Genomic DNA, 27,756 nt, shown 5'->3' on the forward strand with positions numbered 1-27,756 from the left:
AGGGGACGGGACACCGCGCAGCCACCAGCAGACAGAGGAGCCAGGAGCGGGAAGGCAGACACACACACTCACCGTGTGCTCTGCACAAAGCGGAAGCCCCGCCCCCGGCTTCCTCTGACCTGCAGCCAATCCCCTGCGGCCCGGCCAGCATTAAGGAGGGATGGTGGGGAGGGATAATCGGAGGGATGGTGGGGAGGGATAATCGCGGCGCCCCTCTAGGCAAGCCAGGTCACACCAGGGTGCCGCGGTGCACAGATTGGGAACCACTGGCCTAACCCACTCCTCCTGCAGACACAGCCAGACCAGATTTTAGGAATAACCAATCATTTACTAGGCACATAGGCATGCCCGTATATTATTTGCAAACGTGTGCGTTGTTGGTTGGTTATCCACAAATCGTCACCTGGCTGTGGTATCGCAAGGAGAGAGTTTACAAACAGAGGTGCAATCATTTTCTCTGCAGTTACAACAACACGCAAGTATTGCTAAAAACGGATTCATTATCTTCCCAAATGTCCACTTACTCACTAAAGGGGCAGTCCCATCTAGTGAACTAATACGATAATTGGGTTACATAACCGTGATTAATACCCATGTTAAAGTATTCTAATAAATCAACTATTTGTAGATATTTTTAAACTTTGAATGCTCCCCTGGAGGCCAGATGTTTGTAAAATTGATATGATTTCTGTGCTATATGATTTTTAGCCCATTCTTTTATGATAAGACAGTTTTTCCTCATTCCACGTGCAAAGTTATGCACACTTATTATGTTCTTTGTTCTCCTAGAGAATGGATTGTGATGTCATCAGTTGCCAGAGGTCATCCGTTTAGGTTGGAGCACAGTCCGGGCCATATTTACAATCCTTTCAAGTGATTGGTCCGTAAGCTCCCGTTAGTATGTATGGACCCAAATTGTTATTTTAAAATAAATCAGTTTTGTAGTATTGGATAATATGGTCTGCATTTTTTATTTTATTTATTTCAAGTTCTGCCATTTTTAATGATTTATTTTTAATGTACAGATCATTATATGGTTGCTACAGCAACCATTTAGAAAGTCATATCCCCTTCCTCTTTTCAAACAGGCTCACACACACACACACACACCTTTTTGAGCTGTGCCCTTTGGCAACAAAGTATCACAAACATATGTTGCGGTGCTCCAAAGCAGCAAACTGGGGGGGGGGAGCAGTGCTGAGGCGCGCTGACGCTGAGGCTCGCCTGCTGAAACTGTGCGATTTCATGCACATGCAGGCGAGCCAGTGGGCGCGATCAGGAGGCGAGGAGAGGTGGTGGGAGGCGGGGCAGTGACGTCGCTGGGCCAATCGCCCGCGACGCAATAACATCAACGTCACGGCGCCGTGACGTTGACGCTACTTCACGCTGATTGGTTGTTTTCAGCCGACAGCGCGCTGAAAAACTACTTGAAGAGATCAGTGTATCTCGAAAGCTCGCACAAATAAAAGCATTTCGTTAGCCACAGAACAGTATCATCTATTTATTTTTTGATTATATATATATATAAACAGTTATATATATATATATATATATATATCAGTTGGTTAGATTTGCACTTAGTGCTCAGTGACTGTAAAAAGACATCTTCAGCATAGACATCCGTAGAGATAACTAGAGAGCATAAACCGCTGCAAAAGCCAAATAGCGACAAAGATTGTAGTCAATAAATTAGGGAAAACGGATTTCGGCGAACCCAAAAAGAGGAGAGGGGAAAAACCCGGTATACAAGTCGTAATCACGTGACCAGACTGCAGGAACTCCGTGACGTCATGACTGCGAAGCCCTACTCTTCCGACATATGTTTCGCGTGTCTCGCACGCTTCATCAGGGGGGAGGAGTCTAGAATAAACTTCCCTAAAAGGGGAGTATTTGTATACCCACATAGATCATTGCCTCTGTTAACCAATAGAAACAGAGCCTCAGTTGTTAACCCTGTCAGGTCGGGTCGTCACGAGTGATCAGTGTCACGGACTAATAACATGAAGATATGTAGTACCACCTATATAAAATTGATCAATTAGGAATATCTGTATAGGCAAACATAGTGTGACTGGTATAGGCAAGGTTATACTAACATCCATAGCAATAGAATGAGTTAGCCTACCTATATATACTAGACAGAGGGTACAAGATGGTATATTAATAATAATTATGGTAAGGTGAGCATAAAAATGAACAGAGGGATAAGGCAATACTGTATATTACTTAAGCGAGAATGTCGTTAGATTTTCCTGCTACAAACCCCGTCACCTCTTGAGTTAAATTAGGGATTTATTTATTCCTTATATCTTTAATGACTATTGCACGCATAATGCATTGGACTAGAGATATACATCTGTGATACTATAGATACATACTGGCTACTATCCATTGGAAGTTTGCATAAACTAATGGGGATTAAGGTTTACATTCATAAAAAATGCTCAGATCTGTATTGACCATTCGGGGCAGATTATTCTAATAGACCATACATTCCAACATCCCTCATATACCTGTCTGTATGTATATGTACGTGTGTATATATGTGTATGTATATATGGAATTACCCTGTATGTATATACACATATCTATTATCTCTATGTATATATCCAGAATATCCAAAGGATAGAACAGGAGGTAGATACATACACATATATACACATACACACACACATATACATACATACATACACACATTATTATTATTATTAATATACCATCTTTTACCCCTCTCCCCTTTTAGGGTTACATCTTTGATACAAATATTGCTACATTTCTACTATGTGCATTATTAGGCTGCGCTTATAGTGCCCGCGACGACGATGCAACATCGCTCCAAAACCAAACAATTGACTCCGTCGCGAGCGCTTATAGTAAGCGCGACGGGGCGACCACAAATTTGGTTGAATACATGACCAATTAACTATATTGCTAATTCCCGACGCTTGAAATCACTCATACCAATAGTTGACTGCAGATATAGGGAACCATCTATAGGTAGTGTATTTCACAATAGGATAGATTACATTATATCCCTTGGTTTCTCTAACATTATCTCCACTACAGGGAATTTTAATAATAAATAAAATTGTAATTATTATTGTAAATATTGTTCATGCTAATAAAACATTATTATTTTTACTTCTAGTTTTCTGATCCCCATTGGCTATTTGATTAACCTATAAAGGAGGTAATTATTGATGGGCCACTGTACTCATTATATAGGCATTGAGTGCATTTGCTTTGGGGTTTTCTTTGACCCTTCTTGGGTTTAAATCTGCATCTCGTATAACAGGAGCACCAAACAATTGCCAACTTAGGTAAGAATGTAGAATTAGACATTGTCGCACGCTATTCTTATAAAAAATAAAGGGGGAAAAAAGAGGTGGAGGCAAAATAGTGCTGTCCTAAGTGTTTGAAAAAATAGCAAATTACTGTGTTCATGATAGATATAGATAGATATTAGGAAGTCCACAGCACTAAATAGAAAAAAGGTAATTTATTTTCAATAAATCATCAGGCAGTCAACAAGCTCCAGAGCAACGTACGTTTCAGACATGGTACAGGTTACCTGCAGACTACCTGCTACTGTTGCTCTGGAGCTTGTTCATTGCCTGATGATTTATTGAAAATAAATTACCTTTTTTCAATTGAGGGTGCTGCAGACTTCCTATTTTCTAATGGACTGGTTGGTGTTCCCAGTCAAATCTGCAAGCACCCAGACCCCTGTTAAGTATATTTTTCATTTTCCATTATAAGTTTATGAGATATATATAGATATATATATATATATATATACATATACATATATACACATACATACATACATACATACATACACAGCAGGGCCCCGCTTCTCGGCGCTCCGCTTTCCGGCGATCCGCTGATACGGCGGCACCGAGAAGGGAGCCGCCATGTTGAATCTGAAATCGCGCATGTGCAGAACGAACGGGTGCACCCGGCGCAGAGTGCAGGTTGCGCACGCAGCGTATAGATCGCACATGCGCAGAACGGTGAAAATGCCGGTTTCCGGCGATTTTCATTATACGGCGGGCCTCTGGAACGGAACCCGCCGTATACCCGGGGCCCTCTTGTATATATAAAAATCTGATATTCAAAACAATTATACCCTCCTTTTTCTGCCGGAGCTGCCTGCATCACCCTGCTGATTTCCAGCTGTAAAAGGAGTTAAGGGCAGTAGTACAGACTTCAGCAACTTTTAGTTGTTAGAGGTCACAACCAGATACAAAGAAAGTGATGGTGAGTAAAAAAGTGTGACAAAAACCCTCCCCGTACATTGCACAACTAAAAAAATCACGTGAGCACATTCACATCTCAGACAGGTCTGTAAACCTGCCTTTCCCCATTATCTCTTAGCATACAATGCTTCCACTACAGCCAGGGATTCTGGGTAATGACATGCAAATGAGTACTCACAGTGTAACTTTTTGCTTCATATCCATTTTAACATGTAACCCTCTAAGCTTATGCCTGCTGCATTACACAGCTTTTCAGCACAGCCTGGGCTAAAGAAGTGCATAGCCAGTAAACCTATCCACAATTGTTAGGGGCAAACTTAAGCGTACTTGATTAGTTGAGAAAACAAGATAAAGCCAAATAATTTCTGAAACTGTTGGCCATCTTAATGTTTTTCACACAGGCTACGCCTAGTAGATCAACAAAAAAGGCAGCCAATGTCACTTTTGGCCGGTATGACATTTTATATTATTGCCGCCCCAATGAGACCATTTATGGCTGCTTTGGTAAATGTGTGCAATCCACATTAAAACGTGGCACGTGGGCTCCTTAATTTTCCATTACGGCCAAGTTCTGCAGCACGTCTACAGAAAACATCTCTTAGATGATGTCATAATGGAAACTTGGCTATCAGCGGTGTATGCTATATACTGTACACAAGAAATAAAAAGTAGAGCTAAGTTAACTCAGTGTATGTCACTTGCCTGCCCGTAACTGGGGAAATGAGGCAAATTGTTACGTTATCGGACAGCCAGCTAAGGCTAGGATGGTGGAATGACACCAGCAAAGACTAATCGCTGAACCACAGATGTATTCTTCCAAAAGTATACACAAAAGGGGCCCGATATACCTTCTTTTACGCTCTATCTCCTACAACCCACTCACGTTATACGTCCATGGAAAGCACTTTCCTATTGCCAATATTTTTAAATCTTCAAAATGAGGATCCAAAAATGTCGCCAAAAACATTTTAGTCTTTAGCCTCCCTTTGGTTTATTCCACTGCCCCCTCCAGAAGTCTTATAAGTGACGTCAAATCTTACAATTAAAAAACAAAACAGGTGACTGGTTAATCCCTATTAAAATTCTACAAACATCATGTAATCCGTGCAAAATTCATATCCCTTGCACTACATTCCGCACAAGTATGTGGCCAGTACATTTATAATGATGATAGGACAGCACAAGAATATCATTGGAACTATAGATTTGTTTGCACAGTAACAATACATTGGTAGAAGTCCTACCTGCAGTTCAACACACCGAGAGCTTGTGATCCAGTAGTTTATTCCCAGCACAAACACACACGCCAGGAGGACTGCAACAAGAAAAGGTGGGGACTTTATTCCTCTCCGGCCGTTCCCCAATCCCATCATTTTAGCAGTTGTGTCGGGAACCTATGGATACATTTAGAGTACAGTATTAGATACAGTACGAGCATACGGATGACTATATGCAAAAGTCCAATAAACAAAGGTAAAACTGGGCAGCAGAGGACTTTTAAAAAGCGCAGACTTCACGCGTTCGCCAAAATGATGGTTACTCATGGAAAAACAGACGGAAACATAGGAAACACTGCAGATCGTGTTGACACAAGATATCAACATATTCTTATAAGGATCTCATTCATCTGAACTAAAAACATCATTTTATTTTCCTTACCAACTGACTGCGATCATTTTTATTTGTAATTATAGGTGTACTGTACAAACACAAATAGAAATAAGGTGGGGGCAAGAGGGAGGTGTGAGAGAAAGCAACATACCGTGGGGGGATGAGAAGGGAGAGTGCACAATAAACAGATCAATAATAAGGGAGACGAAAATACCGTATTTCCGCAATTATAAGACGCCATCGATTGTAAGTGCTAAAAAATCGATGGTGCGTCTTGCAATCGAGGGGGAAAATAAATAAATAAAGTGTTATTTGACCCCCTCCTCACTTACCAGATTTACAGGCGGCAGCAGGAGAGGTCCGTCAGTGGAGGAAAGAAGTGGGCGGCAGCAGGAGAGGTCCGTCAGTGGAGGAAGGAAGTGTGCGGCGGAAGGAGAGGTCCATGTTTGTGGAGGAATGCGGTTAAGGCGGCGGCGATGGCAGGAGAAGAACCTCTGACCTCAGACTGGAGCAGGAGAAGTACGGCATAGGAGAACAGCTGGGGAGGAGCGCTCTGTAACACCGGAAGTCAGTCACTGGTTCCAGCCGGAACCGGTGTCTGACTTCCGGTGTTAGAGCGCTCCACCCCAGCTGTTCGATGCCGGACTTCTCCTGCTCCAGTCTGAGGTCAGAGGTTCTGATGTTCTTCTCCTTCCGTCGCCGCTGCTTTAACTGTATTCCTCCACGAACACTGATCTCCTGCCGCCGCCACCGCACACTTCCTTCCTCCGCTGACGGACCTCTCCTGCTGCCGCCTGCAAGCTTGGTAAGTGAGATGGAGGGGGTCAAATAACACTTTTTTTTTTTTAATACATTGATTCTAAGACGCGCCCCGATTTCAGACACGTGAAAATCGGAAAAAAGGTGCGTCTTAGAATCGAGGAAATACGGTAGTAACAGAAGATGTGGAGTCTGTCATCTGCGTACAGGCAGGAACACTTAAAAACCTGAACCTTGTAGTAAGAGGAGAAACAGGCACACGATGTGGGACATTTGGTGGCGGCAGTTTCACTGTGACCAAAATGGCCGCCGGCGCTTCACCGCGACTCTCTCCGCCGCCAGAAGCTGCCACCACCGATCACTTCACCCCCGGCTACTACAGTAACTAAACGCCCTAAACTAAAAGCCCCAAGCACTTGGCCTAAACCCCCCCTACCCTAACCACTAAAACCCATAAATTAACCCCCTACCCCAACTGCTAAAACCCTTAAATTAACCCTAACCCTAACAAAACCCTGCGGAACCACTAAATCCCTTAAATTAACCCCGAACCGCTAAAACCCTTAAATTAACCCTCTACCCTAGCTGCTAAAACCCTTAAGTTAACCTCCTACCTTAACCAACAATAAAACTTCCGGCCACTAAGAAGGGAAGTGGAGATTCCAGCAGCGAACGGCTGCGGCAGAGGCTCTGCCACCATTTGGTCGCGACTAAATGTCCCATTCCACAGGCAAACGTGTAATTCCCCCTCTCAACCCACCCCCCATACGGGTTGTGAGGAACCAGCATAACATGTTATGATTGGGAGTATTTAATGTTTGCAGCATGGTGGCACCACTGCCAATTTTCCTCACCAGAAGGGGCAATTCATTAAGCTGCGATAGTTACCGTCGCGGCACAACCGTACACACTTTCCAACTGACTTGAATGGGAGAGTAGAACAGATTCATGCGACTATCTCCTGCGGGATTAATTCAATAAGATCACAAATGGCCGATCGCTCCCATTCAAGTAAACTGGAGTTTTCTGCGATGGTCTGCCTCGGACTATATAAAATAAGTCCCTAAATCTGAGAGCATATACGCTGGACATGTTAAACACACATCAAATGGGGTCAGAGGCTTCAAAGCAGATAGGATAGTGGGCCAAGTGCTTCTTATCTTCCGTCAATTTCTATGTTTCTAGGTAACATACTGTACGTTTTCAGAGCGCGAGTGCGAGAGATATTGATAGAGATATATTAACCAGAACCTGCATTTTCTTTTTATTAACACACTGATAAATCAGGATATAAAAGTGATGTAGCACTCCCTTTGCGGGGTCAAGGTACAAGAGTCCCACGGCCCTCCTGCATAGTGTGGTCATGTGACCGCGGCGGCCATTTTGGGGGAAACAGAAGAGGAGGGATCCTCTTCCTCCTCTGTTTCCCCTCTGGGTATATCGCGGCCTGCACTAAATGGGAACACAGGATACGAGCCAAGCAGGAAAATCCCTTTCCTGGGCATGACGCAGTCATTACGTCACTGGGGCCTTCGGAGTGCCAGTCCCCATGACATAGTGACTACATCTTGGGACTCTCAAAGGGTTAAGGATCATTAAAAAAGGGGTTTGTTTTTGATAAATACAATCTGATGTATAATGTAACGGTAAAAATACATGCTCTTCAATACAGGTGCAACATCTTCTGTTTATATTTAGTAAAAGCACAGAAAGGGATGGAAGAGCTACAGATATGTATATCTTTATTTATATAGCGCCATCCATGTACATAGCGCTTTACAGCAGTAACCGATAATAGAAATAAGCGTTTCATACATAAAAAGTAACATTATTAAAAGGAGTCCCTGCGCCGAAGAGCTTACAATCCAAGTGGTATAAATATGAACATAGAAACAACACATATTCACACAGACAAATATAAAACATCCGTAAAATAACTACACGTTTGTCTACAATTCAATTCACGATACGCTTAGCACAAAACAAAATAGATCCTGTGTTTGACCTTCCCTGAAACCTGCTGGCAAGTTTTTCGGGTCTCACTGCATTCTTGCAAGAAGTATGTGCAGCCAATCATGTAGAAGGATATCAGCAACCAATCTGATGGTTGCTAGGAGGTGGTCATGTGGTTGCCAAGTAGTGGGAGGGGGAGCAGAAGGAAAAACCAGTGAAGCAGGGATATGATAGAGGTTTGTTTCCCTGCTAAATGATAGGAGGTTTTTTTTTAAAATGGGTTTTCCTGATACAGGTGGTTCTGATCCATGGCAGACGCTTTCCTGGGGAGTCAGGAGAGAGGGGGACTGCGGAGAGAGGGGCTGCGGGGGGGATAAAATCAGGAGAGAGAACAACACACACACACAAACACACAACACACTCTGACTGACTGACAGACACACACCCTGACAGACAATTCAGTTACTGTAAATATAGAAGTGCAAATAGCTAAAACACACATTCTAAGTCAAACGTCTTTGCTTTTTGGCACTGACATTATGTTTATTATGAATACAATTTCTGTGACAAAACAGTGACAAAAGACAAAGAAGTTTCACTTAAAATGCGCGTGATCAGCACACACGCAACTTTTTTTTAAAATTGGGTTTCCCGACACGAGGTTTTCTGGGTATGTGAAATAGGGTTTCCCGATAAATGTTATAGGTGTTCCTGATCCATGGGAAAGGTTTTCCGGATAAACGATAGGGATTTTCTTGATAAATGGTAGAGGTTTTCCCGGATACATGAAATAAATGTTCCCGATACGCGAGACAGAGATTTTCCGCATAACAGACAACGGAGAAAGACAAAAAAAAAAAAACTTTTTTCTGGACGATTCATTTTTGATGAGTGATGATGCTGTCCTAATATGGACACTGTAATAATACACTTTGACAAGGCTTCAGGAGTGACCGCTTCATGTTCTGCAAAAATGAGGCAAATTACAAAGAACAATGTGGACTGAAACGTGAGATTATTTATAAAAAAAAAAGCCTGCAACTACTACGCTCACCCCATATTCCATACATTCCTGATTGACATCAGCAAAGTTCATGGTTTAAAAGAACTTTACTGTTTAATGCAAGAAATAGTGTCCTAACCCTATTGTTTTTAGCCATATAAAGAGGCAATCCAAGCCATTTTTTCTTTAATTTTGTTTTTTTTAAATACAGGTTTTAAGAAGGGGGTTTCCGGAGCTGAACCCCATTACATTTCGACTCCTGTGAGCCCCTGCTCCCGGATATACTTACCTCCCTAGGGGGTGCCAGAAGCATCTCTGCAGGTTTAAAAAGGTCATAGTCATGCGAGCCAATAGGAAGCCGCAAGGAATGACGTCACAGCTTCCTATTTACCCGCAGGACATTTAAGCCATGTTAGGCCCCGCTCACACAGCACACACTACACGACGTGCGCGTGCTTATGTGCGCGCGTTCGTCACAGACTCGTGACGGCCAATGGTAGTGTTCAGTATTGAAACTACCATTGGCTGCAAAGTTCGACGTCGACGCTGCTGCAGTCGCGGGAGTCTTTTGAAACTGTGATCTCCGGCTGCAGCAGCGTGACGTCAATTTCAGCAGCCAATCAACGCATGCGACCAGAGACTCGGCAGCTCCCTGCTCCAGACACACACACACACACACACACACACACACACACAATTATGCTTATGTTCAGTCCTACAATGCCGTGACACAGCCCCCCCCGCTCCCCGCACACAGGCGATGAAATTCACCAAAAGTTTTGCTTCGGTCGACAGAGTATAATAATAATTTTTTTTAAAAAAGGGGAGGGACGGGGGACAGCACCCGCAACTATCTGCCACGACCCTACTCCTGCAGCTTAAGCGCAGATCACTGGGCTGCAGGAGCACACGGCCGCGCCGCGCATGGGAGCGCGTGGCCGTTGCCGGCAGTGTGAGCTCGGCCTTAGCCACACACAGCCCAGTCTAAGCTGCTACCAACACAGAGTTAAGTGTCTCTGGAAGCAGGCCCCCCAGGAGCTGAAATTAATGCAGTGCAGCTCCGGGGAATCCCGGCTTCAAACCGATTATAAAAAAAACTAGTTAACAAAAAAGCAGCTTTAAGGACTGAATTTTTTTTTTAAATTATTATTATTCGCACTACTGTACATCAATGAAGCCTGCAGCTGCATATCCTGTGCACTAAAAAATACTGGGGCTTCTTCCCTCCCCCCCCAAGATCATGTTATTATAATGTTATATAAAATCACAGTAAACTTTAAAAAAAATTTTTTTTTTATAGGTTGTTTAATGTGGCAATTCCGTGGCTACTTATGGCAAAAAATGTATTTCAGTGGCTCTATGTAGATCCAAGTTCTAGCAGACGTATTGAGTACAAATGCAAACCTATGAAGTTACGAAAGCTTTGTATGCTGTAATGTAATCTGCGGGAACTCTAATGTTGGTCAGTGTAAAGGTGTCACAGTGATTCTATCTATGCAATCAAGTGTGGGACATTGAGGCAGGGTAAACTCTTTAGCTGCCAGAGGAATGCGATGCATTGCCTTGCTATGAATCACAAACCATTCTGGCAGCGATGGGGTTAAGATATCAGTTCTCCCCCCCCTCCTTTTCCCTTCAGAATCTTTTGTTTTTGTTTTCTTACCCTTCCTATGATGTTCAGCTCTCTGCAGATCAGTGATGTTAATCAGCACCAGTGGTCAAGGTTATTAAACAGTTACTCCAGGGCTATGCAAGCATTTCAAGATGAGCTATGACAATGAGGCTAACTCTGGCAATGTGTTCACCTCAGCAGTGGGTACAGTGAGTATTTTGAACCCATCAGTATGAATTGAGCCCCTGTAAAAGTCGGCATTAGCAACATATGCTCTTCAGCTGCAGAGCAAATGATAAATGTACAGTAAGCCAGGCACAGCAAAAAGGGGGGGGGGGGGGGGATGTGAAACAGTGCTTTACTGTTCAGTGTTGAGGTCCCTATGAGGTTCGCTTTAAACCTGACTTAATGAACCGTTGTCACCAGCTCAACAATAGAAGCTGAGGCAAAGAAGCTGAAGTTGTGAATGCACCTACAGTACAGTACTCAACAAGACTTTTTCAAGCAGCACATCTTTTTTTCTGATTATAAAGAAAAACATTTCTGTGCTTATTCTTTTCTTTTCTGTTTTCGTTTATTTTAGCGAGTAAATAATAAATAAAAAAAAAGGGAGTGGTTTCTTTGGTTGGACAGAAAACATTGAAAAGTGCGTCTGCAAATACTGGCTGATAAGGCCTGTTCCAGCTTACATGATACTGGCTGATAAGGCCTGCTCCAGCTTACATGATACTGGCTGATAAGGCCTGCTCCAGCCTACATGATAATGGCCAAAACATGTGCATGCAGACCAAGCCCTTTAACGGTTACAAATCCTTATTTTATATCATGTTTTACTCTAAACGGTAAAAGAAAAAGGAAAAACACAGTTTGTAAAAATAATTGTCTTTATACCAATTAAAATAAAACTACATAATAAGAAAGTACATAAAAAGGATTCACATGAACCCACAATTCCACAATGACAAGGCACTAATGAGGATCCCTGCAACAAAAGCCCATAGATCTAGTGATGGAAAAGGTCCTGGGAAATAGCTAGATGTTATTAGCTTACATGTGTGGTTGAAACAGGGACCAGCTTTCATGCAAAGTCAGGGGGAAACCACCGCAATCGACCGAGCACCCGTCGTCACGTCCGCTCCTCGATGCGTGATGACGTCACCTCTACGCGTTTCGCGTCATATGGCGCTTCTTCAGGAGGTGTCTAGCCACTCCCATAGCTGCTCTTATATTGCAAAAACGGATAATTCCACTGCCAATAGGAGCTAGTATAGGTGTATTACAGCCTTCCAATGTACAACCAAAACTTTATACAAAATCGGACACTGTTTATGTGCAATGGGCTGCATAGCTCTGTTTCAGGAAGATCCCGTTAAGAGTGTATTGCAGTAGTCCAGGAGTGAGGACACAACGGCATGGACAAGCATAGTAAGACTCTCCTGGAGGATCAAGTGATTAATTCTGGCTATGTTCTTTAGGTGGAAGAATGAAGATTTGATCATGGCTGCCAACTGATGTTTACAGGTCAAGACAGTCAAAAACAACACCGAGATTTTGCGCACGGACACAGTTTAGCAACTGGGAACCCCCAAGCTTAAGGCCAGTTGGTTGACCTGGTGGCAGTCTTGTTGTCTTCCGACGGTGAACACCCACAACGAGCACTTCGGTCTTATTAGGATTCAACTTCAATCAACAGGCAACTCATTCCCTCTCGGAGCTCAGATAAAACATCTATTGACGACTGATAATGAATGGGTCTTTAGTACCCATTGCAAAGTAGAGAGTTGAGTGTCATCTGCATAGCAGTGATAAAGGACATGCCATCTAATTACGTCACCAGCATGTACTGATGCAGCGGCCATTATTCGATCCTTTACCTGGGTAAATCCTGCACTATGCCGCGTGGTGGTCAGAGATTTTCCGCTGCAGACATAAATCGCCCATCGGATTAACACAGCAGGGGGATCCTACTGGGGTTTACCAGTATGTAAAAGACGCGCAGTAAGAAATAGGCTGAATCAGTCACTAACTGCGCGCCTCTCACAGGCGATCGCGGGGGGGTTTATTTTATTTTAAACATTACAGTATTGTAGCAGGGGTTCTCTGGAGCTGAACCACATTGATTTCAGGTCCGGGGACCCCTGCTTCCCGAGATACAGGCCCCCTTATGGGTCCTCGGTTTACCCTTCCCCACCCTCCCTACCCCCCCCCCTTCCAAGTTCTGCATGCATTTGTCACTATCTTAATATATAAAATCAAAAGGTTAGTGCTATCTGCGGTGAATCTGATTGGTCCTCAGCCTCTGGCCAATCAGATTGGTGGGTCTGACGTCACCCAACTGCCACCGTCTTCTCCCTCAGACACACACACACACACACACACACACACACACACTCCTCCCCCCCCCCATCACACTCACTCACCTCCCTCTCCAGCGCTCCACTCACCTCCCTCCCTGGCGCTCCACTCACCTCCCTCCCCGGCGCTCCACTCACCTCCCTCCCTGGCGCTCCACTCACCTCCCTCCCCGGCGCTCCACTCACCTCCCTCCCCGGCGCTCCACTCACCTCCCTCCCCGGCGGGTGAACAGGCAGTGGCCAGGCAGGCTGCAGCTGCCTCGCGGCGCCGAGTGCCTAAGATGGCGGCGCCCGGAAGGACCCCCTTCCTCCCTCGCAGCACCGAGTGCCTAAGATGGCGGCGGCCGGAAGTAGAAGTAGAGGTGTGTGTGTGTGTGTGTGTATGTGTCGCTCTCCCACTCTCCCACTTCCCCCCCACCCCCCAGAGCACGCTCTCTACGGCTCAACATCCCCGAGGAGCAGGAGGAGGGCAGCAGGGAGTTGCGGACGCGCAATACCTCCTTTGTGCCACCGGGTGTCGGCGGAGGCCACGAGGGGGGAGAGAACCAGTGGCAGCCCGAGGAGCGCGGAATGCTGGCAGGTGAGGGAATGCTGGCAGGTGAGGGAATGCTGGCAGGTGAGGAAATGCTGGCAGGTGAGGAAATGCTGGCAGGTGAGGAAATGCAGGGGGAGGAAATGCAGGGGGAGGAATCCATGCCTTTGATGCCCCCCCCTGCCTTTCACGCCCCCCCCTCCCTTTCACGCCCCCCCCCTCCCTTTCACGCCCCCCCCCTCCCTTTCACGCCCCCCCCCTCCCTTTCACGCCCCCCCCCTCCCTTTCACGCCCCCCCCCTCCCTTTCACGCCCCCCCCCTCCCTTTCACACCCCCCCCCTCCCTTTCACACCCCCCCCTTCCCTTTCACACACCCCCCCTCCCTTTCACACCCCCCCTCCCTTTCACACCCCCCCCTCCCTTTCACGCCCCCGCCCCCCTCCCTGCCTCCGGGCAACGCCGGGTATATCAGCTAGTCATGTAGTAATATGCAGTGTTCGACAAACCTATACATTTGCTCGCCCCGGGCGAGTGGATTTAACCCCCGGGCGAGTAAATATTGGCCCAAGCAGCACACGTTTGGTACTAGGTGGCGAGTAGATTTTTTTGTGTGGCGAGTAGATTTTTTGGTGATTTGTCAACCACTGGTAATATGTATATCTCTCGTTGTATATGTCCCCATACCAGATTGTTTCTGAAGACGGGTCTACCGACTCTTCAACTATATGTAAGTTATCACTCTGTTCATTTCTATTATAGAGCCCTGAACCACCACCATGCCAATTAATATAATATCCCAAAACAACAAAGGCTTAAAAAAGGCTTAAAACCCGAAAGAGACGTATTGCCCTCTCGGAAGCCAAAAGACTGGCAGGAGATATAATTTTGCTACAAGAAACTCATTTGAAAAAGGAAGATCAATCACTACCGTCCAGCAATGACTACCCTCTAGTCTACCACTCATCAGTTCCCACGAAAAAAAATGGCGTAGCTACACTTTTCCATAAAAATTTAAACTTCAGGGGCGTGGCTTGGACGCAGAGCGAGCAAGTCGCAGGGAAGATTAGCTCCGTCCAAACGGAGTTTAACCCACACAATCCCAGCCAAAAGTCAGCTAAAACAGCCCAGGGACGGCCCATAACATCCGCTGACCACACACCACCGACCGCTGACATCCAGGCCGAGAAGCCCACGGAGAAACGGGACCCGAGCACCTGCAGACACTGGCAGCGCGAGCCTCCCATACAGCCGAGTGCACAAGATGGCCGCCGCACGCGCCTGAACAGGAGCGCACCGAAGGCTGCAGTGGAGCACCGGGCAGCAGAGGCGGAATCCCAAACCAGAGCCGAAGAAGCGGGGACCGCTGCGCACCGACGGCAGAGGTATAGAGGGAGGGGGGACGGTTCAGGACGGACCGGAGAGGGCCTCGCGGACAGTAGGGGGCGGGAGACGGCCATTTTGGAGCCGGAGCCCTCCTGGGGCAGCGCAGAGCCGGACACCATTAACCCCTCAACCTTTGCCCACCCCCCCTCTGTAGCAGAGAAAGCAGGACACCCCTCTCTGCAAAGAGAAGTGAAGGGGGCAGACCAGCCAAGAACGAGAACTCCTCTGTTGCAGCCGTCTCCTACTAGGTAATCCAAGATGGCCGCCACTGGCTCTTAAAGGGAGAGAGTCCAGATAAAATAATCACTACAAACAAAATAATAAAAATCACAGTTCAAGGGGGCCTGAAAAGCACTGAAAGTTCTGTACAGTGGAAAAGGTGAATAATTAACAAAGAGCGGAGTGAATGTGCGCACCCGCCCCTCCCCTCCCCCCCCTTTCACCCGATGAGACGAAACAGAGAACCAAGCAACTAGTCCCATGGACTAACAGAATGCCCAAGTGTGGGGGTGCATATGTGGGATAGCTGCGAGCCCAGAAAAAAAGGACAAGAACCACCCTCAGCTCCCCGTATCCAAGACAACCTAGCAACCAATATAAAAGAGGAAGACCCGGACCTGATTGACCTCTACACCTCATAGCTGAACGCAGACGGCATGGCCCCCCCTAAAAAGCCAGGGAAGCCGGAATCTTCCACGTTCTTCACCAGAAGGAACGCGGTGCCCCCGCCAACGGGCAAAGAGAAAGCCGCACAAGCTCAAGATCGCTCGGACTCGGACTCAGGGTCAGAAGCAGATCAGCACCCAGATATCAGGAAAGAACTAAAAACCTGGGTTAAAGAAATTAAACAGGCGTTTCATGAGGAGTTGCAAACCGCAATGAAGTGCCTACACACCAAGATCGTAGAGGTAGAGGAGCGGACGACAGGATTGGAGGAGGCCATGGAGACAGTTACTGAAGGACAAGCGGCGACGGATGAGGATATAACCCAAATGAAAAAACAGATTTCCCGCCTTCAAGACGCCCAAGAAGAGGCAGAGAATAGATCTCGGAGGAACAATCTTAGAATTCGCAACATCCCGGTGACAGTCCTTAGCAAGGAAATCAAACCATACCTAAATAGACTTTTTCGGAGCATACTCCCAGAAATCGCCGATGCAAAGCTGGAACTGGACCGAGCCCATAGAATCTACAGGCCGAGAGAATTTGAAAACAGAGGGCCTAGAGACGTAATCACAAGGTTTCATTATTTCTCTACCAAAGAGGAAATTTCTACCAAAGTCAGAAACCTAGATAAAATCTCTTTTGAGGACACGGAATTGCAAATCTTCCCGGACCTCGCGCCAACAACCATGGCCATAAGACGAGAACTCAAGAACATCACAGGCTTCCTGAGGAGTAAAGACGTCAGATATAGATGGGGCTTCCCCTTCCATCTCCACGCCACCAACAAAGGAAAACAGGCCACCCTGAGAACCCCAGAGGAAGGTCCGGAATTCATCACAGCGCTAGGACTGGAGATCCCAGAAGAACTACGAAGAGATACAGGAAAGGCTTTTCCGCGACCAAGATGCGAAAGGTGGTCCAGGGATAACCCAGGATAACCCACCAAGCCCCAAGAGCTGAGGCTTAACAACCAGAACACGGCAAAGCTGTGAAAGTACAAGAGAGACATTCCTACCTCAACTGTAATCCCCAGTCCCGAAACTGTATGTTGATCCAAATACAAAGACACGAACTACCGGGAGCGGGAGGAGGGAGGGAAAAGGTTTAAAAAAAAGGGAGGAAAAAAAAGCACAGTATAACTAAACAATTGAGAGCATAAGGTTTAAGCCATTATTAAGCCTTCACAGATTTGGTTTAGCTTAGATAGTTACATTTTTATACTGTGCTTAAAACTGTTTAACATGTTTGATCCAAAAGTTTGATTGTTGTATTTCCCCTCCCTACATCTGTGTTTTAGTTCCAGTCAGTCTTAGTAGAAAAGAAGATTGTTCAACAATACGACTCACCGACGGAAGTCCAAGCGGAGCTGACTACTGTTTACAACCAATACTCTCCAGACTGCAAGTACCACACTGCACCCCACACACACTTTCCCCCCTTTTTCTTGACCCTGCATGTCCCAAACACCCCAAACGCAGAGTCAAAGGCCCAAAGCACCAGAGGGCACTACACCACTCCACGTTAAAATCCCCCAAGGTTACTTTTGTTCTCCCCCAATGTTCTCCCCAGTTCAGCCACACTGGATTACACCTAAAGGCACACAACCACAAAAATATTTGTGATACGGTCCCGAAATCCGAAAAATCTCCACAAGGCACCCCCTAACAACAAGCTGCCTACGGCAAACACCCTGTAAGGTTAAAAACTGTATCTGCCAGCTCTGTTCTTTTCAGGGACTGAACAGGTTAAAATAAATATGCGTCAAGCTTTGTTCTCTCAGAGACCAAATGGTAAAAGTATTCTAGCTGTGGACCAGATGTCCCAGGATATCTATTACATAAGAAACAAGATCACTAGTCTTGTTTCTGACCCCATTAGTAGTTATTGACCTTTGATCCCTATTTCTACTAATGTAGGCCAGATGGTATATGTCATTTTAGATGTATGATCTATACATTGGAATTGAATTTGTAACAGATGTATGAAATTGACACACGATGTATTGTCCTTGCCTTTTGTATAAATATTCCTCTCTTGGCATATTAAAACCAGAAGTGATGACTCGGCTACCTTGTGTGCATTGAGTCTTTGCTTCTCCGAGCTCGACTATCATATCTGAGACCAGAAGCATATAGCAGCTGCGTGATGAATCTCCCCGGGTCGAGTAGAAGAAGTTGCCTGCTCTAAGGTCTGGTCAGGTAGACTGGACCTAACAAATGGTGTCAGAAAAAAGTGGGATTTGCACAGAAAAAAGGTGAGAAAAACATTTTTTATTGTTTCTCACCGTTTCTCTGCGAATCTAAAGAACCTAAATTTTATAGGGCAGAAGAATCGAGAGTTTGAGTCTCCGATTTATATAACAAAGGGTTGGAGTCCCAATTGTTTAATTGAGAATCGAGAGTTTGAGTCTCCGATTTATATAACAAAGGGTTGGAGTCCCATTTGTTTAATTGAAACGGGCTGTACTGATATGGTGTCTCAGATATGATGGTAATTTAGGATAAGCTAATAATTGTTTAGGTTAAGATATTAAGAATGATAAGACTAACCTTATTGTATGCTTGTTAAGATAAAATTCTTTTATAAATTGTTTATGGGATTATAGGTATACTGTATGAAGAAATGTACTGTAGGATGAGTTAAAATAACCCTTATGGATGAATGCAGTGTGGCATAGGTGCCTCAATTAACTCTCAAGCACAGCAACAAAGCTGGGAAGATAAAAGATTTTTTTTTGTCTGTCTCCCTCTCACGTTGCCTGCATGTATAAGCCGCTCTAGCCCCCACCTTTTTTTCCCCCAGTGATTTGTTACACAGGAAAGGAACAGGAATGTTGAAGACAGAGAAGAAAAAAAGAGAGAGACAAGAATTAGAAAGTTGAAATAATAAGAATTTTGTTTTATAGGACAAGTTACAGAGATGGTTTTCTTTTTGTTGAAATGTTGTTAGCAAGTGAGCAGAGCTCTTAGGAGAGAGAAAGAAAGAAACATATAATTTTTCCAATTTAATTTTAAGACATGCAAACCCAAATTATTTGTGCCACATTAACCAAGTATGAGTGTATTTTAAGTTGAATTAATAATATTTTCCCGTCTGAATTGAAAAGTGGAAAACAAGAGTATAACAGGTATAGGTTTCTTTTTCCATTAGAATGTTTTTATTACATTTTCAGGCATGAATATGATAAAAAGGTTGATTGTATGTAATCCCTGTGTGTGTGCTTGTAAGAATCTGAGTGAATTCTATCCATATGAAAGTGTTATTTGCATTGAATAATAAGAAAAACGGTTTATTGTATGTATACAAAATTACTATTCAGGGCAAGTGCTTCTAAAATAAGAATATAATTAATTGCTCATGTTGAAATTTAATTTTTAAAAGGAGTACACCCCCATTATAATATAAACTAATTAATACTGGAAAGGGGAAAGTTTTGGGTATCTGTGGAGAAAAAAAGAATAAAGAAAGGATTAATTATTTTTGTATACAGTTCTGTCACTGGAATAATAAGGATGTTTATCGTACTGGCCAGGCGATTTATTTCCTTAAACAGAATTACAATTCTTTTTCTCTAAATCTCCACAGATAAAATCAGGTGAATATGTTATATAGAAATAACAGGCGAAATATATTCTAGACACAAAGCTAACTAGAAGCTCAGCATTTTAAAATTAGTTAAAAAAGTTAATTATGATATAAAAAAAAAGGATATCTTTATAAATTTAGTCTGCAGGATCAAATTGTTTTGTTTTCCTATTTATTAGAATAGGTGAGAAAATATGTGTCTGTTATTTTTGTAAAAACTGGTTGAATGTGTGAATGAAGCGTAAAATTCTGTTTGTTTTGTGTCTGCACTCTGTGCTCTTTTTGTGTATAACCAGTAACTAAAACTGTCTAAAGTATATATTAAGTCTATAATATTCTGTTAAACAAAGATCCAGTTGTAATTTTTGAATACCAGTAACATTATCGGGCTCTGTGACGAGCTGCATATTTCAAGCTGTCCTAAATTGTATTGCAGTAACCAGTAATTAACCTTTTTTTTGTTACAAGGTTTTGGCAGGAAGCCCAGAAGTTATTTGAGCTTGTTATATGGCTTGAAATGGAAACAGTTGTAAATTGATTAATATAGAGTTCAAATGAACAAAGGACAGTAACCTAGAATGAGCACTCTAAACACCTGGTGGGTGGGTAATAAAGTGGTTAAAACTTAAATCTTTAATATCCGTGTAAAATGATGGGAATTAAAACAGATATTAAATGCTCAGAACCTATAGTATGAGCACAATGTAATGTTCTGGATCACTGATTAACTGCATAGAATCACTAAACTAGTGCCTTGCAGTGCGAACAGTGAAGTGGATAAAGTAACCACTAGTCCAATGTAATCAGCACAAAAAAAAAAAAAAAAAAAAAAAAAAAAAAAAACTCTAGTGCTGAGGTTCTTATAAGTGTGCAGACCCTGAAATAGCAGTAAAAAAAAAAAAAAAAAGACATGGAAAAGGGACCCTAGCCAGGTCTGCCAGTATACTAGAGGGTTCTATGTGGAATTATTTTTCTGCAAAGTTGATCAAATATTTAATATTTTATCATTTTTTAACCATCTTTTTCTCTCAAATGTGTCCCACCTTTAAATCTGTGTCTATGAGGTTTTTATGCTACAGGTTGTTCTTTCAGCAAACCAGATGTTATTTGGTGTTCTAAAAGTTTATGTCAGAAGACTATAGCAGATTATATTTATATTCAGTAGGGTTTTTTTTGAGATTTTTAATGTAAATTTTATACCCAAAGGTTTCAGGTTAGTTTTGCTATACGTCAAGCAATTCCATTAAGGTTATGCTTTAAATGCTGTTATCCTTTATGTGATATTGTTCACATGTAATAAAAGTGAACAAAAGGAGGGTGTTATTGCTGTTATTATTGCTGGCTGCCCCTGAAACCGAATGGCAAGGGCTGAGATTGTCAGCTCTTGGGTCTAATATTGTACCTTACTGTGTTGCCTATAATTTTTCCCTTTGATACTGTCCCCCATAGGGGTATAAGCTAGGAACTGTGTATGTGGGATTAACTGTGTAAGACCAGTGTGCTAGTTAATGCATTCTCTGTGTATTCCCTTTGCCTCATGGGACTGCAGCTGTCTGTGCGAGTTTATAAGTGGATTGCCTTGTATGGGTGGCCCCTTATGAGAAATAGCTGCAGAGCAGTCTCCTGGCACATGATAGAAAACGGAGGGGATATTTTGGCCTGTCAGCAAGGTATTCTTAGCTGGTGTCTTAGAGAAGAGAAGGTTTTAGAACCCCACATGATAGGTGCAAATGGTGGAGTGCAAGCTCTTGTGTCTACATGTTGGTTGTATGTGTTTTAAACATACAATGCATTGTGCTTGTCCTGTGATTTAAACCCAGGTTGGTGAATTAGCATGTGAATAAGCATTCCAATGCCCCAGCTCAGATATGGAGTGCTTGAAAGTGAACTGACCCTGTTATTTCCTATGTCATGTTCCATTAGCCCTTGAACTGTGAAATTTTGTGTGTCAGTTTTAGGGGGATATTTGGGTGGAAATATAATTATTATGGTTGCAGGAGTGAGGGGTCCAAAGTGCTGGTAGTCACTTAATTTTCCCCAGCAAGCAGGCATGATTTGACAGTGCGCAGGGTGAATTACACCAGGGCTTCCCTGTGTCCCCCAGACTTCTTGATTTTGAGCCCAAATCCCCCCAAGTTATTTCCCTAATAAGTATAAGGTCCCCCAAAGTATATTCTCTGTTTCTTGTGTTTCTGTGTGTTTCCAAGGTCCTATCCGAATAAACCGCAATGTATTTTTCTGCCTGTTTTGCCTTGTGACTGATCCCTTAAATATAAAGTTGTATTCGGCCTGGCCTACCGTGACAATCAGAAAGAATTTTTCTCATGGGAAAACCAATGGTCGCCCCAGGTACATTTTAGATTTAATGTTGTATGATTATGCTCTAAACAGACGATTTTAATCAGCGTCTATTGTGTGAAACTAATGCAATTGTTTGAGTGTCTCATGTTCAGGTGCAGTCCTTCTAATTAGATGAAGATAAAGGTGACGCAAAAGCGCTTTTCATCTAAAGCGGAGAGGCCCATTCCAGATGCTACCCCGTCAGAGTATTTTCCTGGATCCATGTTACATAAGTGCACCCACAGTCGCTTCAAAATTAAACCTCAATACAGAAGGGAAGGCCTAAAGACACAGTTATTTTCAGTTGGTGTTTTGGGTCACAATAAAACCCGGCACTAACCAAAGAAGGAGAAAAGTTCGTACCAGAAATCCGGACCTCAATATATGAACTTTGAACTTTTTAATAACCTTTTTTACAGGTTTTATTATTTTAATAACAATGTTTATGCTGTTAGGTTTATATAAGTGGTGTTCACATTAAGATGATAGGGTAGTAACAGGAATATTTTGTTTAATAATATGTCTTTTGTTTTATTGTCCTGTGTATAGCATATATGCATACCTTCTTGTTATATAATGGAATCCTGGTAAACAAAGCCCACATCTTATGTGCAATGTAACCCAATGTACTATCCATACCCAATAAGTTGCACCCCAGGAACACGAGAGTTATATTTAACCCCTTGAAAAAAGACAAGAATGCTATAAGATATTTGTAGAACTATATATATATAAAAGAAACTGGTTACGAAGGGAGTAGAAATATGACTTTGCCCTAGGGAAGTTATTGACTCTGTGATAGAAGGATAGATAAAGTATTATCCTGCAACTAGACCAGGTTATGTTATTTGGGAAAGTGATTTTAGTGTTTAAAGGTAGAGATGAGGGTTGGGATTTGTTGGGACTTGGTGGTTAGATTATTTCGCTGGGAGCGAAGCTAGTGGATGTTTTTGTATGTATGTTTGTCCTACTCATTACTCTCTGTGTTATGAACAGCAATACTTTGGTCCAGAAGTGTGTTGCAACCCCCCCACCGATGCTATGTCTCTTTTTGGTGATGAAAATGTCAGCAGTCCCCCAGAAGAAGAGACCAAAAAAGAAATCAACTGGGCCGATACAATGGCCAGATAGGAATCAAGTTATGCACTATGGGACTATTTTTTTGGTCCAGCAGGACTATGATATGGTTAACCGTTCTTTAAAAAGACTGTCTCTAAAGGATACGAGGGGGCTGAGAAGATTGGATATGAGGAAGGTGGGAAGGGTGTGTGTCAACCACAAGGAAAGGATCACAAGTCAGCCATTTTGACTATGGCATCCATTTTGTCTGTTCCGATATTCTGAGTAAATGTAGTATGTAAGATGTATGTGTTGGGCAGTCGCTCCTAGGAAATATTAACCCACACCAACCCCCACTTATGCTCATAAATAGAATTTAAATAATGTTCCCCCTACCTAAGCAAAGGATACGAAATTGAAAGGCATTAATTATTAAAAGTAGCTCAGTTAAGAGAGTTGCGGGAGGTCTAATACCTTTTTAGGAATGTATGATTTATATGCAAAAGGGGATTTTTTAGTAGTCAATATAGATGCCGTTTTTAACGATACTAAAGACGCTATTTTAAGACTCAGTAGCAAATAGCAACAAATTAGAGCAACAGTATTGCAAAATTGTATGGCATTAGATTATCTGTTGGCAGCACAAGGAGGGGTTTGTAAGTTAGTAGGTAAAGAATGTTGTGTTTATATTGATGACCAATCAAAAAGTATACATCATGACATGGACACTCTACCAGAAATTCAATCTAGAATGCGAGAGGAACCAAAAGGGTTCGATTGGACATTTGGTCTTGGAAATTGGCTAGGTGCGTTGGGATTGAAAATTCTTTATGGAATCATGGCAATCGCAAGTTTATTACTTTGTGTGTATATGTTAATTCAGATGGCTAAAAGTGTAATCAGCTCTATTTTTGCCAAAAGAAAGCTGCTTCTGCTTCTGCTTCTACCATTATGTATATGTCTCCCACAATGAGAGCGAGAGATACCAATAGTCTTGGTACTCGTCAACCACCCATATGTTCATCTCTGATTATCAAACGAGGTACCTAAAAGAGATAGGTTTCTGCATCCCCATGGTCTCTTAGAGGTTTCTCCCTTGGAGTTTTTCCTCTCCTGAGTGGTGTGTAGAAGAATAAATGGGACTGGTCGATTGGATTGTTCTTCCAGAACAAAAGGAGGGAATGTAAGGTTAAAAACTGTATCTGCCAGCTCTGTTCTTTTCAGGGACTGAACAGGTTAAAATAAATATGCGTCAAGCTTTGTTCTCTCAGAGACCAAATGGTAAAAGTATTCTAGCTGTGGACCAGATGTCCCAGGATATCTATTACATAAGAAACAAGATCACTAGTCTTGTTTCTGACCCCATTAGTAGTTATTGACCTTTGATCCCTATTTCTACTAATGTAGGCCAGATGGTATATGTCATTTTAGATGTATGATCTATACATTGGAATTGAATTTGTAACAGATGTATGAAATTGACACACGATGTATTGTCCTTGCCTTTTGTATAAATATTCCTCTCTTGGCATATTAAAACCAGAAGTGATGACTCGGCTACCTTGTGTGCATTGAGTCTTTGCTTCTCCGAGCTCGACTATCATATCTGAGACCAGAAGCATATAGCAGCTGCGTGATGAATCTCCCCGGGTCGAGTAGAAGAAGTTGCCTGCTCTAAGGTCTGGTCAGGTAGACTGGACCTAACACACCCACACACGAAATTTTAAACCACCATATGGCTAAAGTATTAAAAATAACAACGCAGAATGTCAGGGGACTGAACTCTCCCATGAAAAGGAGACTATTGTTCAGAGACCTCAAAAACAGACAAAGCGATATACACATGATTCAAGAAACACACCTGAATAGAGCAGACATGGTTAGATTAAGAGACAAAAACTTTCACCAAATCTATCATTCACCAGCGACAGACAAAAAAGCGAGAGTAGCCATCCTGATTAGAACTAGTATCCCCTTTGCAGTAGAAAAAATAAAGAGAGACAAGGCCGGGCGAATGTTAATTGTATCAGGTAAACTAGGCACAATAGAACTAACACTTGTAAGCCCATATGCCCCCAACACAGATCAAGAAAGCTACATTAATGAGGCTTTCGAGATAAGCCAATACAAGAAGGGTTACTTAAAGCTGCAGGTTCAGTCAATATCCTACATGTGTGTTTTTTTTAATAAATCAGTTCTGTAGTAAGAAAAAATACTTTTAGCATTTTCTGTTTTTAAAAAAACAACTTTGAAAGACCAATTTTCTTGTATTCTATTTTAACAGCCATTTGCTAAGGCACTGCCCCTTCATGTGCTGTCACAAGCCCTGGCACACCCCTTTGTCAGTCCTGCCCTCCCTCTAGCACATGTCAGTGCAGGAGTGCTCATGAATATTCATGAGCTTCCACAGAGACAGAAGCAGAAGAAAAACAGATCCCTTCACTAATTATGTCACCAAATTTCGCCTATCAATACATGGAGAATGAATTGACCTGCAGCTATACAGTTCTTTAAGTAATTAGAGATTGCACACATGAAACTATTGAAGTAAAAAAATAAATTTAAAAAAAATAAAAAAAGACTGACCTGCAGCTTTAATAATTGGAGGTGATCTCAACACAGTTATAGATTGCAACAAAGATCAGGCGAAGCTCAAGGGCAAAGAGCAATACTCGAGACGGAAGAGCTCAACCGCTCTAAAACATAGCATTAGACTGGGTGGGCTGGTCGACGCATGGAGACTAATGAACCCCATAACCAAAGGGTTTACGTTCTACTCACCCCCCGCATAAACAATACACTCGCATTGATTATATACTTGTATCTAGAGAACTGGCGGATCGGATAATAAAGGCAGAAATAGACAATATAACATGGTCAGACCACGCCCCGGTTTCACTAACTATAAGAGACCTACACCAAAGGCTGACGGGCACACACTGGCGAATGAACGACCTACTGCTCAGGTTACCAGACACTAAAAAAGCTATAGGAAAGGCTATACAGGACTACTTCACAATAAACGATAATGGGCAAGTCAGCGACTGTACACTATGGGCGGCGCATAAAGCTACTCTGAGAGGCAAGATAATCAGTATTGCCTCCCATAGGAAAAAGGAAAAAACAAGAGGATAAATAAACTAAACAATAGTATCAGAGAAAACGAGGAGTCCTACAAACAAAGCCCAACAGACAGTTAGAGCAGTGATAGATAAGGATAGATGGGAACTTAAAAACATAATGATTGAAGATACATAAAAAGCAATGAGATGGACAAACCAGACTTTTTATGAAAAAGGCAATAAGGCAGACAGACAATTGGCGGCAAAACTCCGCAGTAAAACAGCAAACCTCAATATATACAGCATAAAAACCAATCAAGATAGCCTAACACTCAACCCGGCTGAAATTAATAAAGAGTTTGTCCAGTACTACAGTAATTTATATAACTTGTCAAACCCCGATAGAGACAACAGGGGGCTCGATGCAAAGCTAGACGAATACATAAAAAAAACAAAACTATCCAAACTAGACTAATCAGAATCAGCCCAACTAGGAACCCCGATAACATCAGAGGAGGTCTCAGCAGCCATTAAATCTCTCAAGAACTCCAAAGCCCCGGGCCCAGATGGGTTCACTAATTTTTATTACAAGAAATTCGAACACACGTTGAAGCCATATCTGATCCGCTGGTTCAATAAGATCCTAGACGGAGAAGCACCACCAAAAGAGTCCCTATAGGCCTCTATCATTTTCATACTAAAGGAAGGAAAAGACCCGACGCTATGCTCCAGTTATAGGCCCATCTCTCTGATCAATACAGACATAAAACTATTCGCCAAAATTTAGCAACCAGGTTGAACAGAGTATTAAATTCCTTGGTCCACCCCGACCAAGTGGGGTTCACCCCAGAACGGCAGGCCTCTGATAACATCAGGAGAGTAATCAACATTATCCATAACAGTAACAAAAACCAACGTCCTACCCTGATTCTGGGGTTAGACGCTGAGAAAGCTTTTGACCGAGTGGCCTGGCCCTTTATGTTCCGGGTATTCAGAGAGATGGGCCTACATGTAAACTTTATTAAAGGCATTAAGGCGCTATATTCCAACCCAATAGCCACAGTTCGCACCTCAGGTTACACTTCAGAACCATTCGCAGTTTCTAACGGTACCAGGCAAGGGTGCCCACTCTCCCCAATGCTATTCGCTTTGTGCATAGAGTTATTAGCCTCAAGAATACGAGAGAACCAAGGGATAGAAGGTGTCCCTATAGGAAACAATATCTATATATATATATCTATATATATAAATATAAAGTGTCGCTATTTGCGGACGATACTTTACTCTCTCTGACTAACCCAGATACCTCATTAAAAAACCTATTTGACACGCTAGACGAATTTGGCACACTCTTAAACTTTAAAGTCAACAACACAAAATCAGAGGCTATAGGCCTACATATACCTCAAGAACTAGAAAGCGCACTAAAGAAAAAATTCCCAATAAAATGGATGCCAGACAAAATGAGATATCTAGGAATATACATTACGAGACTATACGATGATATCTACAGGGAAAATTACCCGACTCTTATTAAAAACCTGAAAAAAGACTTGGAATCCTGGTCAAGATACCAGA

The 27,756-nt window shown here is 42.9% G+C and overlaps 1 protein-coding gene across 2 annotated transcripts in view; it reads right to left on the minus strand.

The window, feature by feature from the left end:
• Positions 1-27,756, minus strand: part of GOLM1 (golgi membrane protein 1) — a 112,551-nt gene that overhangs the window by 65,820 nt on the left and 18,975 nt on the right. For both annotated transcript variants that reach the window (XM_075599012.1, XM_075599019.1), the window contains one exon: positions 5,504-5,653. In XM_075599012.1, coding sequence (XP_075455127.1) covers positions 5,504-5,632 — 129 coding nt within the window. In that variant the 5' untranslated portion in view covers positions 5,633-5,653. The remainder of the gene's footprint in view (positions 1-5,503; positions 5,654-27,756) is intronic.

This window comes from Ascaphus truei, chromosome 1 (assembly GCF_040206685.1).
Source record: "Ascaphus truei isolate aAscTru1 chromosome 1, aAscTru1.hap1, whole genome shotgun sequence".
Lineage (NCBI taxonomy): Eukaryota > Metazoa > Chordata > Amphibia > Anura > Ascaphidae > Ascaphus > Ascaphus truei.